Source organism: Hyalella azteca, unplaced genomic scaffold (assembly GCF_000764305.2).
Source record: "Hyalella azteca isolate HAZT.00-mixed unplaced genomic scaffold, Hazt_2.0.2 contig16697, whole genome shotgun sequence".
Classification (NCBI taxonomy): domain Eukaryota; kingdom Metazoa; phylum Arthropoda; class Malacostraca; order Amphipoda; family Hyalellidae; genus Hyalella; species Hyalella azteca.
Window position 1 is genome coordinate 126,812 of NW_025946507.1, and position 18,088 is coordinate 144,899.

Genomic DNA, 18,088 nt, shown 5'->3' on the forward strand with positions numbered 1-18,088 from the left:
TATTTTAACGCCCTAGAAGAAGGGCCTAGATAATATATAGTGCATAAGCATGCTAGTGTTCCATGTCAATAATTCTGTCCAGAATGTTAATATGTCGGTAACATTTTTTTTAATCGTCCCTACAATCTAGGCATAAGGGAACATGACGCTCTAAATAAGAGTAGCATGAAGCTGTTCCGAGCAGAGTGAACAAACTCGTGATAGCATTGTACCCATTACGCGAGATTGGCAAACAAAGAATCTATTTTGCAACACCAGTTTTCTTCTGAACGAATCCGGAACTTAACGAATTTCTTTTGAACGTACTCCGGCACTTACGAATGAAACTAACTTCGATAAAAGAAAAACATACTCCTTGAAGTGATAGGACACATTAAAAAAACGTTCCTAGCTTCTATATTATTTAATTCTAGTTCGAAAGTTCACTCGACTCAAGACTTAGTTGGAGGTTGGGTTGAGTTCTGTATTTTGAGTTAACGATTCGAAAAAAATATCCTCGAAAGCTAAAGACTAGAGATATGGCACTGAATTTTGACCAGCACGTTCTCATTCAACTTATACTGTGAAGGAAGTCGCAAGTCTATACTAAAGCTGTATGTATAATGATATTATAAACAAGTTACCTACTTATTTAGGACTCTCAGGCTGAGAAATTAACTCGCCCTACTTAGCATCTACTTAAGCGAAAATGTTATGAGAATTTGATCATTTTCGAGTCCAGAGACGATCACAATGCATCAATATATAGAAAAATAAAATGTGTTATAACTTTTTCATACATACATACGTTGAGCTTTGAAATATTTTATTTATCCTTCCTTCGAATTTGATTATTTTTCGAGCGACTGTACTGGTTTCTGGAATACAATTCCGTTATTGAATATTTTTGAAATACATCTCAACATTTACTCTTTTTTACTCCTATACCGAATAGAGGACTTGAAAATTGAACAAGCACTATTCATCCAGGATTCGTGAAGAGAACAAAGCAAACGCCTTAGTTGAGTTTCGACTAATCAAGATCTCTACAGGTCGGATTCGGATTGCATTATGCGTAGTTCATTTCCAGTCAGAACGGTTTGAAAGGAAATTTTTTAACCACATCAGAATTTCGAATCAAGAGTTTTCTCAAATAAATTTTATAAACGGTTTGAAGTGGCAGGAATTCTAAGTAAAGAAGCCTCGAGTTAAGTGGTACGCGGACCACATGCAAAGAAAGCTGAAATGCACCCACAGTAACAAATTAACGTAAATGCATGGTTAACTAAAACTTAACAATAGCTGCCATCAAGCCTAGTGACGTGTAGCAACAATACAATTAATAAAGCATTCATCATAACGAGCAACTCGTAGAGCTAAAGGTAATAATGTCACATCAACTATCGACCTGTCATTAATCACGGTATGGAAGAGATTATCGCGATACCAGCGGGAAGTGACGTTTTCCAACAGACCTACAATGGATTGAAACTCCCAGCAGGAGTGAGATATCTATCTATAATAATAGCTAAAATCTCGTTTCTTTGCAACTTTAGGCCAATTTAAATGTCATATATTAATTGGTATGCTGGAGCCTCTGATCGGTAAGAATCTATAACCCAAAAATGTTCAAATGGTCGAGGCGTCCTTGTCCCCCGTACTCCGGCAGGTCTGTGTCCAGCACAATGCGGTACTGCCCGGGGTAATGCACGCCGATCTGCACACGCAACGTCATCTACTACATTGTTGTCACTGATAAAATTTGTGTCATAAATACAACTAATGTTACCAATACAATCACTGCTAACAATTAAAAAATGGAGTAAAAAGCGTCTAAATTTTACAACCGTGTTACCTTCCTCGATTCTAAAAATAAACCAAAAAATAAAAAGTTCTATACTCGATCTCCTTTCTTTAAATCTTTACGGATCATCGAATCTTCATTTCAAGATAATATCGCAACTAGAAAACAATAAATTAAACATTTTTAAGGTAATTAATTGAGTTCATTGGGTTAACTCCATGTAATAATTTAGGTACCGGATTTGTCCATGCTTTAGATATGCTAGAAACTAGTTCATTATTTGTCACAACCCTGTCAGTCTCTAAATTACCTGCGCACTTATAACGAATTGACAAATTACATAGGTGCAAAATTAATTATAATGCATTCAAAGATTCTTCTCTTTTTGTCAATTATTTCTTTGCAAATAAGAAATTAAGATATTTTTTCGAATAATCTTCTATTAATATAGAATGAGTTACCAGTGAATCGGTATTATTGTTAGTCATGAGTTTCAATGTAAAGAAAAAATGTTGTAAAGCGAACTCTTATTAAATTGGTGAGATAGAGGACAGTGACAGTCAAAAATGTGGGACAAAGTGTTCGATCGAGTGAGACAAAACTAATTAAAACTATGAGCACAAAGCTGGTAAGAAGAAATCGATAGTTTACCAGCACTTCAGAAAGTGGAATTACACTTTTTGATGAAAGAAATATCATTCATAATTCAGGTTGGTCTTTTTTGAAGAAGATCTTCATTTATTCAAAAATCACCTTGTAGTCGGCGAAGCTCTTATCCCAGTGGAAGTTGAAGACGAACACCACGTCCGCTCGCTCACACACAATCACCTTGTCACCCTCGTGCTTGGTGCTCGTGTACGCCTTCACAAACATGAAATGGTTTCAAAGTTAATACCCAATACTTCGAACACATATGGCTAAACCTATTTCTTAATCAACCAACGTCCAAAGCAATGCTAGGTAAACCTATTACTTGGAACAAAAAGCGTCACAATCAACGTTTGGAAAACCAACAACTTGAAACAAACAATCTCCCAATCAACCTTTGGAAAACTTACTACTAGGTACGTCCCAAGCAAGCATCGTTTGGAATACAGGTGCTAGCGAGCCTCCACTGCAGCATTACTACTTTAATAGAACCGACACGGTTGTACTCACTGGGTCAGCTGACAGCCAGCTGTTTTAAAGAACCGATACGGTTGTACTCACAGGGTCAGCTGACAGCCAGCTGTTTTAAAGAGACCTTACAGTTGACCGCCAGGACCTTACAGTTGACTGCCAGGACCTTAAAGTTGACTGCCATGACCTTACAGTTGACTGCCAGGATCCTAAAGTTGACTGCCAGGACCTTAAAGTTAACTGACAGGACCTCAAAGTTAACTGACAGGACCTTAAAGTTGACTGCCAGGACCTTAAAGTTGACTGCCATGACCTTACAGTTGACTGCCAGGATCTTAAAGTTGACTGACAGGACCTTAAAGTTAACTGACAGGACCTTAAATTTGACTGACAGGACCTTAAAGTTGACTGACAGGACCTTAAAGTTGACTGCCAGGACCTTAAAGTTGACTGTCAGGACCTTAAAGTTGACTGACAGGACCTTAAAGTTGACTGCCAGGACCTTAAAGTTGACTGATCCCTATCAGTCAACTGAAAATTGACAGATAAAAAGTTGACTGACAGTAAACTGAAAGTTTCCCTATCACAATTGTGATCTAGACGCTGAGCAAATCCATTGACTGTAACAATTCGAGGCTAAATTTCTAGGACTAGAAAAATGGTTTCCCTATCACAACCCAAGGCTTGAGGACTATAAACCGACCGAACTCATTGTCCCTAATAAAGCGAGACTAAATTACAAGGACAAGAAATAATTTTCTTCAGAATTGTGAAGATACCGACCGAACTCGGGGCCTATTACAATTTTATCATTCGCTACAAGAATGGAAATAATTTCCTTTTTATTCGTGTCATTTAGATATGTTCAAGTGTAGATGACGCAAAACTTTTCTGCAAATGGTATATCAATGTTCAACATTTTTTCGTATTCGATAGGTCGAGTCTCCAGCAATGAAGTTGAGGTACCTAGCCCTACCCACCGAACAAATGTAATGAGCCTCATCATGTAAACCATTAATAATGTTATATAGTAAGGTCCCTGACCCATAAAGGTAAGGTAGCCCTTACACCGAGCAAATGTAATGAGCCTGATCATGTAACCATTAATAATATTACTTAGTAAGATCTCTGACCCATGAAGCTAAGGTAGCCATCACACCGATCAAATAATGAGCCTGATCATGTAACCATTGATAATATTATATAGTAAGGTCCCTGACCCATGAAGTTAGGTAGCCCTCCCCGCCGAGCACGTGAGTGATGAGCCTGCTCATGTAAACCATTCATAATATTATATAGTAAGGTCTCTGACCCATGAAGTTAAGGTAGCCCTCCCCGCCGAGCACGTGCGTGATGAGCCTGATCATCTTGTGCAGCGCAATGCCGCGGTCCACGATCAGGGACGGCGGGCTGATCGTCGACATCGACGTGTACATCTCCTTGTCCATCAGCCAGAACGCGATGGTCTTGTCCCCCACAAGCGCCTGCAAACACAGGACTTGACTTCAGACACAAGAGTACTTGAACAACAAGGCTAGGAACACCACACATTACTTTAGACATACTCGCAAGAGTAATCATGCTGGAGGTCTTGGAAACACCACAGCCCTTCAAATAATAATTAATGGACTGCGGTATGGTAATAATTGCATGATAAAGATCAAATTGCATCACAAAAATTTCCTTGCATTGTATTCAATGAGTAGCCTCTGGCATATGTGTCCAACAAGTCATGATACACAAAGCGACTTACAGAGAAAAAGGAAATAGCGGCCAAACAGGTCAAGGATTACAAGCTTAAATTTCATTCCATCATTGCCTATTCAGAGGTCACAGAACCAACAGTCAAAATTAAACGGTAAGTCAATGCCGATCTTCTGTAGTACAAAGTTAAGCTTTCCTTTCCACAAGTACATGATAATGTGACAAATTAAAAGAGCCAGTGAAAGCATGCAAAGGTCTTCGCAGCTCGCTATCCGAAGTTGACCACAACAATAATTTTCTACCCTAAGTCATACAAATATTTGAAAATTAAGCGAAGTAGACGTGACCTGGTCGTGGCTCTCAGCATAAGCAATAGTCTTCTCTTTATAGCGCCTGTTCTCGAGGGTGTGCACGATCTTGTTCATGTCCCACTGTTCGTCCGTGCTCTCCTTGAGCATCTTAATCCACTGGTCGGGGATAGCCATGCCCAAGCGGTAGTCGAAGCCACCGCCTCCTTCTGCAACGGGCCGGCAAAGCGCAGGCATTCCCGACACATCCTGTTCAAACAGATTAAATTATGATTGAAAACCAATTTTAGCTTTATTTCTATTCAGAACTTGTGAGAAAATTCCTAAATCGGTGATTTTGATAACGATAAAAAAATCTAGGCCGTGTAAAATTGAACAGCTGATCAGAACTTTCACTCCCATACTCTTGCACTAGTGGAACGCAGCAGAAAATAATAACTTACAATGATAAGCTGACTTCGGACTAATGCCTTCACCTCGTATAACAATGCCATCGCATTACAGAAAAAATTATCTTGATTGTTCTACATCGGGTAAAAATTGCCTCACCTCGGAGATGGTGATGACGTTGGGGTAGAATTCATGAAGCATGTAGTTGGAGGGAGATTGCCTTACCTCGGAGATGGTGATGACGTTGGGTTAGAATTCATGAAGCATGTAGTTGGAGGGAGATTGCCTCACCTCGGAGATGGTGATGACGTTGGGGTAGAATTCATGAAGCATGTAGTTGGCTAGCATGAGGTAGCAGAGAGCTTCGGTATCGACGTTGAGGCCGAAGTATTCACGATAGTCGCCACTGAAGCCTTCGCCGATACCGTGCGAGTGATACAGCATAGACGTCACGCCGTCAAACCTGTCAACTAATGCATTAAAGGCAAAGAAATGATTGTGGACTGATTGAAGGACGGTTTTATTTCTTGATTGATTATTGCTTGCTGTTAATAATCTTGACACATTAAGGAAACTAATACCTACATCATAGGCAAAGATTTGATAGCCTTCTGATTGGCAGACGGTTTGAATTATTTATTTATGATGGCTCACAATGTTGGTGATGAATAAAATATAATCAATGATTGTAAGCAATGATTGAGGACTATAATTTACGATATTAAGTTATTCAATCATCAATCAGGAAAATAAGCAAACCGACGGATTATTATGGAAATAAACAAATTTTCGCTGTTAAATGCAACAGCAAAAATAATTCTGAAGGAAATTGTGAGCTTTTATACACCTGCAGGTTTAAAACTAGCATATATAAGGTAAAAAATTTTCAATTAATAAATTTAAACTTAGAAATCCGCTCATCAAGAAGAAGACAATGAAGAAATGTATATATTAAACATGAATTCCAATATATACATTTGCTTAGGAGCATTCGGAGCAAAAAATGAACATTTCCAGGGCAAGATAGCTAGCAGGTCAATATAAAGTTGTCCTTAAGATTGTAATAAATAATTAGCAGTAAAACCTGGTGTTGCAAGTTTATCCAGCAAAGCAGGTTAAGCCGGCGTGGCCCTTGAGGATACATTTGAGAAAAGTTAAACATGCTGGGAAAACTTCACACATGTGTCCGCTAAAAGCCTGTGTTAACGGACGCTATAAATAAAAATTGCAGATAATTAACATCATTGAATCATGTAACTGCTCAGCCTGGTTACTGCTAATCCATTATATTGAGAGCAAGTCTTAACCATTTAGTGCAAGACTTTCTGCCAATTCATTCAGGAACACTGCTGGCACAATGAAAGAATTTTTTCATCGCCTGGCATGAGATGGGTTCCATTGAAAAATATCTAGATTCTAGGTACTAATTTCAGAATTAATTTTCATCATTTTCTAATTCCGATCATTTTTAGCGCCTTTTCTCATTAATGGAAAAAATGCACTATTGTGCTCGCCATGTCCATCCGTCTGTCTGTCAGTCCGTGACTTCGTGTTTTCGTCGACGAGAAAATGCGCTCTCTGTCATTCACTGCAGTGAGTACTTAGTTATATTTTTTCACTTATGATGAAAGAATTATTTCAATTTCTCACCTGAATCCATCAAAGCGATACTCGTCCATGTACCAGCGCAGGTTGGACAGCAAGAATCGCAATACCTCCCAGCTGCCAACAACGTGTACGTTAATTAATAATAAATAATAACGTGCGCAACAGTTATTAAGAAAATGTCTGCACTGCCTAAAATATACAAAATGCAAGAGCAAAATATACCAGTGAGTTGCATTGAGAGAATAATGCTAGTCATTAGAAGCAATATGATTAAACGGAATAACGACACAAATATAAATATTTGTATTGGGAATGCTGGCAAATAAACAGATAATTTTCTACATTACAGTATCGTCAATACTAGGATCTGCCCGTAAATCGTGCCACAATAGGACTAGATTGACGTGTCTGCAGCCTCACGAAGTGATGGCCAAAATTACTGAATTTTCTAATCAACACTGTGATGCTATGCGCCGCACTTAGAGTAGTTGAAGAGCCTAGAGTCCCAGAGGTCGTGATCAAAATAAGTACCGGTACTGAAATTCCCTGATCATCAACACTGTGATGCTATGCGCCGCACTTAGAGTAGTTGAAGAGCCTGGAGTCCCAGAGGTCGTGGTTGCCGCGGCCACCAGCATGGAAGTAGCAAGAGTCGCTGCCGTCGAACATGTTCAGGCCGTCCAGGGAGTTCTTGGAGGCGTGCGAGTGCACCACGTCCAGCAACACAGTCAGCCCCAACCCGTGGGCCGTGTCTATCAGCGACTTCAGATCTTCTGGAGTCCCGTAACGGCTGGAGAAAAAAGTATATAGCAATACAATAACAGAATAATAATATTTGATTTCATTAAATTAACATCAACCATAACTATCAAGTTTCTTGGCATATTTAAATTAATTAAATCAACATCAACCATAACTATCAAGTTCTTAAGACGTACAAATTGTACATTTATTTAGGCTTAAGAGTCCTAAACCCAAGTGAGAAAACCGAATCGCTCTAACATTTCTCATGGTATTTAGTCTCCCATATAAGTAAATTGTTACAAAACTGTTCGTGATAATATGACGAGGAGATCAAAAACACAAAAAATATTTATTGCTAACACGAATTCAATAATCCTTTGTCGTCAGGCTTTAGCCTGTTCAAGCTGACACTGATCATTGATAAGAAAGGGACAGAATTTCAGCTTGTCGGGCATGCTTAATTTCTCTATATAGATTTATTTCAATGCCATCGAACGTACAAAGGAATGTTCTTGGGTAGCAGCTGGCCCCCGGGCCTCATCAAAGCATCTTACTAGGACTAAAATTATGATTAAGTGGGATACAAAAATCACCTTAAATGATTCAATAATAATATCAATAACACGCGATTCCTTGTGAGACAGGACTTCTCAACTTCTAGAACAAAAAATTCATCAGCATCATAATTACAGTCAATGAAAAACACAATAATATTATATATACATCTCTTGTGCAGATGTGTTGAAATATCATTGTATTTTATTAACTTTCACTACATTCAAACACTAACGGTTCTTTAATGACTTGCATTATAACGGGCAAATGCATCAACATACTACATTCAAGCACTAACGGTTCTTTGAAGACTTGCATTATAACGGACAAATGCATCAGCATGAGTAAAGATAGGAGCGATAACATGCAGCGAACACTGACCTGGAGGCAGCAAAGAAGCTGGTCACCTGGTACCCGAAAGATGCGTAGTATGCATGCTCCATGACAGCCATGATCTGCACGGTGTTGTAGCCTGAAAATAATGAGCTCATTATTATTTCGTTTAATAAGGAGATACTTGATGATGAAGTTCACTGATGAGAATAGTGCTAAATAATTCAATATTACTACAATGAGGGAATGAGAGGGAGGAATCAAAGCAATTGCACCTTCTACCATTCATGCATTTCAAAGAAATAATTATAAGGCTGAATAAGAAACAGCATTTATTACGAAATTAAAGGGGAACATGATTTTTCTTATCAGCGGGGAGAATTCTTTTTCCTTCAAATGAGTCTTCAAACAAACTAGCGTTCATTTTCAGGTAAGAAAGAAAATATTCATAATAATAGTGAATGCCTAGGAATCAAAATATAAGAATAAACAATAATTAAAAGAAATTGTGACTACGATTGCAGCCCCCGATCTATGTCAAATCTCGGTTCCTGGCCAGAGTCGCATATTTGGCCAAATGACTGAGAAAAAAATACTTTTTTCTTCTCCTTGCTCAATAGAGACTTCGTGGGTACTCTTACTTACCCGCGAATTTTGCATTATTTCACATTCTTCCGATCCTCTATCACGTTAGTTGCCTGAACCGCTACCTCGCGCATTAGTATACGCCGACGTCACAAGCAACAACCACAACAACAATAATAGTGGCAGTTAAACAACCATAAGGAACACAAAAAAGAACAATAACACCAACACTTTTGACTACTTTGAAGTGACCTGCTTTAACAACACGCAGGACCACAAGACCACACAGTCTTGTGTCTCATCAAGGCACGCAGGACCACAAGACCGCACAGTCTCATGTGGTCATATAAAATAAGTGAATAAATAATAATCGTAAAATAAGCACAAAGAAGTGACCTGCTTTAACTATCCTAGGCAGGACGTTGTCGCGGAACTCCTGGTAGGTGCCGACACGATCACAATAATAGTGGAATTTAAACAAACCTAAGGAACACAAAAAATAAAACATTAGCACCAACACTTTTGACTACTACAAGCACAAAGAAGTGACCTGCTTTAACTATCCTAGGCAGGACGTAATGGTTTCATAACCATAATCTAACCTATCTACAACTAATGGCCTCACAAAAATGAAAGAATTTGAATAAGAAGTGGAAACTTGATTTTTAGGCTATTATTGAACACTTCACTTGCTGATCAAAATAGTAAATAAGAAAATATGCATATTCTGTAGAAATACGATGCAACTAAAGTCTATTAAACTTTAAAATTGTTACGTAAATACATTCATTATACTGATTTATACATATATAATTATGCACCACGAAGAGTAATTGATCATCATAAGAATTAGGCATCAGGTACATATCAGATTCTTTTAGCTTTATTCTAAAACATGTTTGTAGTGATATGAAGCAGTGTCTGTGATACCTGATCTTTAGGAGGGTTCCAGAAATGATGTTGATAAGCAACGCCTTCTTCTTTTGGTGGCTTGCAGACATAAGATGCCCATGGGGAGAGCCTGTCTACACACTCACCGGACGCAGTCGTCACTCCAACCTAATAAAACATAGTTTTAACTGATACGTAAACAAAGTTGAACAGCTTTGAAGATACAGAGTGATGAAGATATGGCTTGAAAATACAAGTTAATAAAACAAAGCAGTAACGAAACAAACTATTGTATTGTGAGAAGACAGAACTACAAGTGAAAATACCCAGAAAAATTATGAACAACACTAGTTATTAAATTTCATCTCGCAAAGTACATTTGTGTGATCCATGTAACTCAGTGGGTAAACCAATGATGCGAGAAATGTTTGTTCTAAAATCTTTTACCAACGAACAAAATTCTATTGATGCAGAATTTCAGTTATGTTGTGTAAAAAAATAAACTGGATACAAATTTTATACAGATAATCTGGAAAGCAGGGCATGTCAAGCATCAGGGCCTATACTTTCAAAAAAGTAAAGAGATCGTAAGTTCATCAGCCAATCGTTGACGGCCTTTCAAGCAAAATCCACCAATCATAGACAAGAAAATAGAGCGTAAGTACTTACGTTCACATAGCGAGCTTTGAAAGTATCCACCAATCATAGACAAGAAAATAGAGCGTAAGTACTTACGTTCACTTAGCGACTTTTGAAAGTATAGGCCCAGGACGGGATAGTATGACAACAAAAGAAGAGCATATTATCGTTTAGATTTTAAGAATAAGACACACTTATGACGATGGACCAGAGAAAACTTAATATTTGGGGAGTTTGCAATATGGATGGTAAGAATTTTTAGTCAAATATTTGCAAAAGTCAAACACAAAAGAAGGCCAAGAAATTTTTTATTCTTCTTCAAGTAAACTCAGACAATTGTCACCTTGACACGGGAAAGGTGAGGGATGGGACAGGAGCCGTCAGCATTGGCAGGGATATGAATGCTCCATTTGCCAAAGTCAAGCTTCTTGAAAGGATGTGATGTACCATTCCAACCATCTATGGGAATCACAAGCAATCAAATAAACATGATGAACTTTTTACAGTATAAGAGTGATCATCACAATAAAATTGTGCCCAATAGTTGATACTTCTTTCATAGTCCAAGCAACTTCTTATTACAACAGCCAAATGAAATGAGGCAAATTAAAGTTACAAATTAAGGCTGCTACTTATAGTTAAATTGTTCTTTATACGAATTTGCTCTGATGTCCTCTGTGGATAGATAAATGCTTGACATGCAATAGACTAAAGACTGATGATAACCTAAAGCACCAAGACATAAACTGCTAAGTATAGACTTAAGACTACATCAAGCTATGACATGTGACCTACTATAGACTTATAAAAGCTGAATATATCATGAGATATAGGCTCACTGAAATCTCCTTTGAGGTAGAGTTGTTGAGCAGCAGGAGCCCACTCCAGACTGGTGACAGAGTTGTCTGGTTGCACCAGGAGACCAAACTCTTTATAAGCTTGAGTGAACTTGCCAAAGTCTCCTTCAGATGCAGTCAGGTCTGACAACACTTTGTGCATGCAAGAGTACCTGTTAAACAAAAAGCATTAGAATATATACCACTTGAATTGATTACACTTTGGTTGGAACATTTCTCAAAAATCCAGAAGCAAAGTAATGAAGGATCACTTCAGATGTCAGAATGGGCTAGTATGGCAACAATAGATTAGATGGGCTTGTGTGGCAACAATCAAATAGATGGCTAATATGGCAACAAATATTCATCACTTGAAAAATAACAAGCGACAGCAAGCTTTTTTTCTAATTTTCATAAAATGTTGTATAGGATTTTTAGACTAATTAATAGTGCAATGCTAGATTGCATCATTTATACCATAGCTGTCTACAATCATTGCATATACAGGTAGCTATTTAAAAACCATGATAAATGCAATACCCTTGCCAGAAGCACTTAAGTTGCTAGCTTTCTACAGAAGCAATAAATTTTGTAAAAAAAACTGAACCACATCTTTCTAGCATAATCAAAACAATTTTTTAGTTATTAGTAGGCAAACTAACCCTATGTTGTAGGAAAAGGGCAGGTAGTATTGCATATGAAAGGCAAGATCATGAAGTTTGGTGTCCTTCCTAGTCAGTTGCCACTATTCATAGCCCATAGGCCAAGTGAGTAGTGTACGTTTGCTGGCAAAGCTTTGTGCTTTTTTAATGGCCATTTTACAGAGTTGTCACCATCTGAGACAACATTTTGCAGAGCTCCTCATCAGTTTGGCAGGCCTGATCCCTTGATTGGGCTCAGTGTGATTTTTTCATGGGGTTTTGATCAATTGTTTACAATGATTGTCCAAGGACCCTACCTTATTTGAAGAACAGCATATGGCAAGGGCAAGCCATCATCAACATACCCATCAATATGCTTTGGCAAGTTGAACAGTGCCGTTGGTATGGAACTTCAAGAATTGACTAAATGAATGCATTGACAAAGGGGGAAGTCATTTGTCTGATGTTGTTTCTAAAACTAAGCAAGTCAAGGTCAGTAAGTGATACAAAAATTCAAGTAATGTCTTTTTCAATAAAGTTTATATTGTAAAGATATCATTATTTGTTACTTTTTTTAATTGAGCTTTCCAATCCATAAGTTTCTATGAATCACCCTGTTACCTGTATGTTAAAAGTTATTAATTTGTAACACTAGTTTAATCATGATATTTACCTGCGCACAATTTCTTTCTTATGATCATTTAGGTATGGGTCCAGAGTTAGAAGTTTTTCCAGATGAGGAGGTTCAATAGATTCAGGAGACAGATATGTGGAAGCCATATTTGTGAAATCTGAAAAATTCAAAAAATATAAATATCCTGAAAGACATTGCAAAATGCTAACTTGACTTATCTATCATTGTATCATATCTAACCTGTATACTTTTGTTCTTTTCAACTGTAATTATTCCCATATTTAATTGAAAATAATGCCCTATGTATTATTTTCCAACAAATAATGCACAAATTTCACATAGATTCATCAATGCTTGTCCAATGCTAAAATGTCCATTAATCTGGACAGTTTTATTACTAAGATTGACTCCTTACAAATTTTTTCAGTAAATTAGTCTTCAGAAAAACCTCCATTTTTTAACCTGCCATTTTTGGAAATCAACCATGAAAGTTGAAATGATTGCTTTACCTGCAATTTCAGTATAATTATGCCAATTATTGGTGTCAACTGTCAATTTATCGAACATGGTTGAATGTTCTGCACCAAATCTACATACAAAAATATTATCCCAATTAATTGATTAGAGGATTCAACTTTCAAGGGGCATCAATTTTACTAGGTAGCCTAGGCTATAGGTATAGCCATAGGCCTAGCCTAATTGGAATTAAAGAATTGAATAACAAGTTTCTTTTCAAAATTTACAGGATCAATTACTTTTTATTCCAGTTACCAGTAATCAGCATTCAATAAAATGCCAATGATGAATATCAAGCTAGTAATTGGAATTGTAAATAAAACTGTTAAATCTTATCCAGGCCATCCCGTGAGCGTGAAGTTGCGGACAATTGTAGCCTAATTGAATTGTTTTGATGCTGTCTCACCAGTCACCACTAGTCAAAACTCAACAGAGCTACCGAAACAACCCATTCAAAGTATAATTAATTCAGCGGTACACAGTTACGTATTAAGAAGTAGCATACACTTAAATAACTTTATAACAAATACAGGCAGCCGGGTGCCTCAGCGTACCTCGGCTGCCCGGCACCTAGACTGCTCAAGCATGCAGAAGATTGGCACACTCGCGTGACCTTGAACCGCGTTCACACAAGTAGATCAGTTCAACTTGATACGTTATTCATACTTGATGTTTCATTCATCACCTAATAATATGATTTTAAAAGTCATTATTTCTAAATTAATAATGAAATTTTTAAGATAGATGCATCGGCAGATTTTGAGCTGCGTATTCAACTTCAAGCTCAAGCTTAAGGTCTATTGCGATTCAACTTCAAGGTCTGTTTAGATTAGTCGTCATACACAAATAAATTAGTGGTTCTAAAAAGTTTGCACATAAGCAAACTTTTGCATAAGCGCAAAATTGATTGCAGGTATCACAGTAGATTTGACTTCCACATGCATCATGTTTCGCTTACAACAAATTTGGCTCGATTCGACTAGGTTGGCGCCAAGCTTAGTGACGTCTCTTCCTGGCTGCATGGCAACTAACTATTTTCATCTGCCTCAATAAACCTGTATTAGCTTATTTAGCATCTATGTAATTTTAAATGCTTAAGTTTGCAAATTCAACTAAATTAAATTTAATTAGAGGTTACATGGTTAAATTTCTGTCAGAGAAAATAATGTCTCAAAGAAGCACTAAATTAAATATTTAAATTCTTTGTAATTGAACCGAATCGACACTTCGACCGAATCGACACGCAGGCGAGCGAACTCGCCTGAGCACTGAGAATGCAAAACCTAACTTTACGTTCAACTCAATCAGCCATAAATCCATCAACAATGAACGGATTTTATTCAAATTTGAAAAATAAGTAGACAATATCAGTAATTTGTGGACTCGTAAGGTCACTTTTTGTCAAGATCACTTTGCAACCTGTCAAGATCACTTTGCAACTGTACTTTTTGTGACGTATTCCTCACTGCATTATAAACTTTTGTATCGTCAGCATACATCGAGCACACGCTAGACACAGCTTCTGGCAGATCGTTTATAAACTCTATGAATAAAACAGGCCCGAGAATGCTTCCGTAGTTCCGTGTGGCCCGCCGCTACGCACTGAAATCCAATCTAATACGGTTTCATTAATACTGACACGTTGTCGAAGCCTCTGCATGCGCTTCTTGACCGATTGACGAGCTAGCGATTGACAGGGGCCATGCCTCATGAAACGCAAGCGCGGCACTTAGTAGATAGCTATTAAAGAATTGATATCACTTGTATGCGGACCGCAGCACACCCGAGAACAATGGCACACAGCTCAAATTCGGTTACATCAATCCTCATTGACGTCTAGGTGGCAACTAGTGTTCAAAGCGCGGGTTAGCGCGCGCCGCGCGGCAGTGTTGCCAGGTATTTTCTTGGCGAGAATACCATATTGCCTAGCTCAAAATACCAGAAATATACCAGAAATTTTTTTGTTAAAAACAGACTAATACCACAAAATTTAATGAAACTATTCGTCAGAAACGTTGGTTAGAATAAGAAAAAAAATCATCTTATTTTCTGTGCATTTATCTGGCTTGACGATAATTAGCCGAATTTAACACGTTATATTTTTTCGCTCTGTTTTGAACATTTTGACACTTTTCTTCTTGATTACATTGATACTTTTTCCTTTTATATCGCAGTGTGGCACTTCTTCCCCTTCGCTCAACATGAGCAAGCCACGGAAACAGGTCATCTTCCCTTTGCTTATTTTCGTACATACTTGCATTAATCTAACATTCCGGGTGTGATCACTTGTTGCGGCTGAGCAGCAGATAGCTTTTGGTCCGAATTAGGGATTCCAGCACCTTACTTGAAATTTTATTTAGTTGCTTGTTTTTCACATAGGTGACTTGCGGAAACACTCGTTCCAAGAATGCAATGGAGACAGGTCAAGTAGACAAGTGATTCAGTAGGCAGTCAGTTCCATGAATGGATGATGATTTTCAAGATCAGTGAAATATTGAATGGGACCCCAGAATTCAAGTGGCACTCTAGAATTCAAAACCACCAAATAAAAATGATGGAGCTTGCGTCGCAGAAATCAGTTTACTTAATTCAACCATGAGTTCGACAACCTCACTCGTCCTAGGCCATATCATCACTGATCAGTAATCGATCAAGAATAATCACTCTCGTGCTTATATTGCACTAAGCACTTTTGTAAAATGTTAACGATTAGATCGGGGTTATTTCATCAAGCGGTAAACTTGCGGTTCCAAAAATGGCGGTAAACCTCTAGTCGCACCGGTCCGAAGGTAATCTATTTAATCCACGCCTACGCTGGAAGAAGTTCAAACTTCAGAGGTGGAACTTAATGCAGCAAGTCAGAAAAATACCAGATTCAGGCAAATATACCAGAATACCAGATCTAAAATAGTCATACCAGACACCTTCTGAAAATAGCTACCAGATTTGTGAAATCTGGTATAGAAATATAATTTTCGTTTGAGGAACGAAAACAATCTAATTAGAGCTCGGAGTTTTAGGCTGTTTGCTTTTAACATGTTGAAAGCTCTATTTGATCTTTTGGATTGTTTCTTCCTCGAATTTAATCGTATCCGTAAAGAAAAAGGAAGAAAGCTCTGCGGAAATGATTGCCGCCATCGCTCTGCGGAAATGATTTCCGCCATCGCTCTGCGGAAATGATTTCCGCCATCGCCAGCTTTCCTTCCGTTGACCTTGAGCGGCAGCAGCGGTGTAGGCGCAGCTTACGTGCTCTTAAATTTCAATCGCAGCACTGCCCGCGTAATAAAGTTTGGGGAGGAGGTGGCCTCAGCACAGCCTAAAACTCCGAGCTCTAATTAGATTGTTTTCGTTCCTCAAACGAAAATAATTAGAGCAAACTCCGTTTTAGGCTGTTTGCTTTTCTACCAAAGTCACCCTTTAGGGTCTGGGGGAGGAAACTTTCAGACTCCCATGAGAGGTAAAAGAAGCAATCGAGATATTTAAACCAAGGTTTACTTAATTAGTGGGGCAATGCAAATGTTAGATACAATAGTGTTGGCACTAATTAATGACCGTGCTCCCTGCTACGAACTGTATTTTGGGAACCGATAACGTCCTCTGATAGCAACGGATGAATACGTTGGGGGTGCTCCAGAAGCCGTTGCGCATGATCTCCTCCATGGATACGTTGCGCATCCAGGCGATGGAGTGGCTAGCCCGGCGGACGTCGTGGCCCGATGGATTTCCTGGAGAATCGCCGAAGGAACGAAGGGCGTGAGCCAGCCAAAAGAAGCATCTCCATCTCCCGGCGTTGAATGGCTTATGAGACTTGGGCTCCAAGAAGACGTGGTTCCTGTGTTCCCATGAAGTATTCCTTCAAGTGGTAAGCAGGGCATAACGCATGTTTCCCACCCAATGTAGGGAAAGAGATGGGTGGTGGACACCAGTCTACTGACTTGTTTTTGTAGATGAAGCCCGGTAGGACTGCGATCGATACGTCGGCGGGTGAGATGGAGCACCCTGATCTAGAAGCGTTAGCTAGCTCTGATGCTCGGTTTCCGGATGCCAGATCTGTTAAGAAGAGACATTTAATCAGAAGGTCCTCTGTTGTTATGCGCGGAAGGCGGAAGCGTCTAGATTCGAACTGTTTGAAGATAGCATCGAGGAGTTTGTAGAGGCGGATGGAGCGGGCTTGGCCGCGTTATTGTCGCCGGAGGATTTAGGCTGTTGTCCCCTGAAGGGGTGACGGTTGCCTAGGCCGCTTCTGCTGTTGGAGGAGTTGCCTCCGCGGCCTCTTCCCCTGTGGTAGCTGGAGTTGCCACGGAAACCCTGGCTGTCGCGGCTACGATGACCGTCACGACCTGTGCTCAAACTGTGAGTAGACGGTCTGGTCCTAGTGAGCGGGGCACTCCTAGTCGAGTGTGGTGGCAAGACGAGAGATTTTGTGCATATATAGTACAGCGCGCGTGTGTGCTCTCGCATGCATGGCACATTTGACCGGTGTCGTGTGTTGAGAGCGCGTCGTGTGTCCTCTATATATAAATGTCCTTTGAAACACATGAGCACATCTCTCTGAAGCAATTTAGGTCGACATCAGTCGTGCCCGTCACCAACTTCCTAACTGGCTCTTTACCTCTGCTGTGTGATGATTACGTTACTACGCCTATTACTACGTTACCTCTGCCGCCTATTTAAACCTCCGGTTTAAATAGGCGGCAGCTGGCGAACAGGTCCTTGCCAGCGATGGCGGCGTTGTCGTTTGCTGGTCTGAACAATTTCGTGTTTCTGACCTGCTTCGTCTTGAAGCTTGCTCTGTTGTATAA

The 18,088-nt window shown here is 39.0% G+C and overlaps 1 protein-coding gene across 1 annotated transcript; it reads right to left on the bottom strand.

Moving 5' to 3' along the window:
- Nucleotides 1-1,591: 1,591 nt before the first annotated feature.
- Nucleotides 1,592-13,832, bottom strand: LOC108682890 (1,4-alpha-glucan-branching enzyme-like). The gene is made up of 16 exons (XM_047885009.1): nucleotides 13,700-13,832; nucleotides 12,810-12,927; nucleotides 11,499-11,668; nucleotides 11,003-11,118; nucleotides 10,025-10,188; nucleotides 9,680-9,693; nucleotides 9,526-9,612; nucleotides 8,593-8,683; nucleotides 7,493-7,702; nucleotides 6,955-7,026; nucleotides 5,596-5,767; nucleotides 4,954-5,163; nucleotides 4,187-4,386; nucleotides 2,993-3,011; nucleotides 2,537-2,644; nucleotides 1,592-1,696 (listed from the first exon to the last, which is right to left on the bottom strand). Exons 2-16 carry the CDS (start codon nucleotides 12,914-12,916, stop codon nucleotides 1,592-1,594), a joined length of 1,845 nt encoding a protein of 614 aa, XP_047740965.1. The 5' UTR covers nucleotides 12,917-12,927; nucleotides 13,700-13,832.
- Between the last annotated feature and the right edge of the window lie 4,256 nt (nucleotides 13,833-18,088).

Coding starts and splice junctions, on each gene's coding strand:
- LOC108682890 (XM_047885009.1), bottom strand. CDS start 12,916: ATGGCTTCCACATATCTGTCTCCTGAATCTATTGAACCTCCTCATCTG. Junction 7,703..8,592: donor AGCTTCTTTGCTGCCTCCAG/GTCAGTGTTCGC, acceptor TTTTTTCTCCAG/CCGTTACGGGACTCCAGAAG. Junction 4,387..4,953: donor ATGCTGAGAGCCACGACCAG/GTCACGTCTACT, acceptor CTGTGTTTGCAG/GCGCTTGTGGGGGACAAGAC.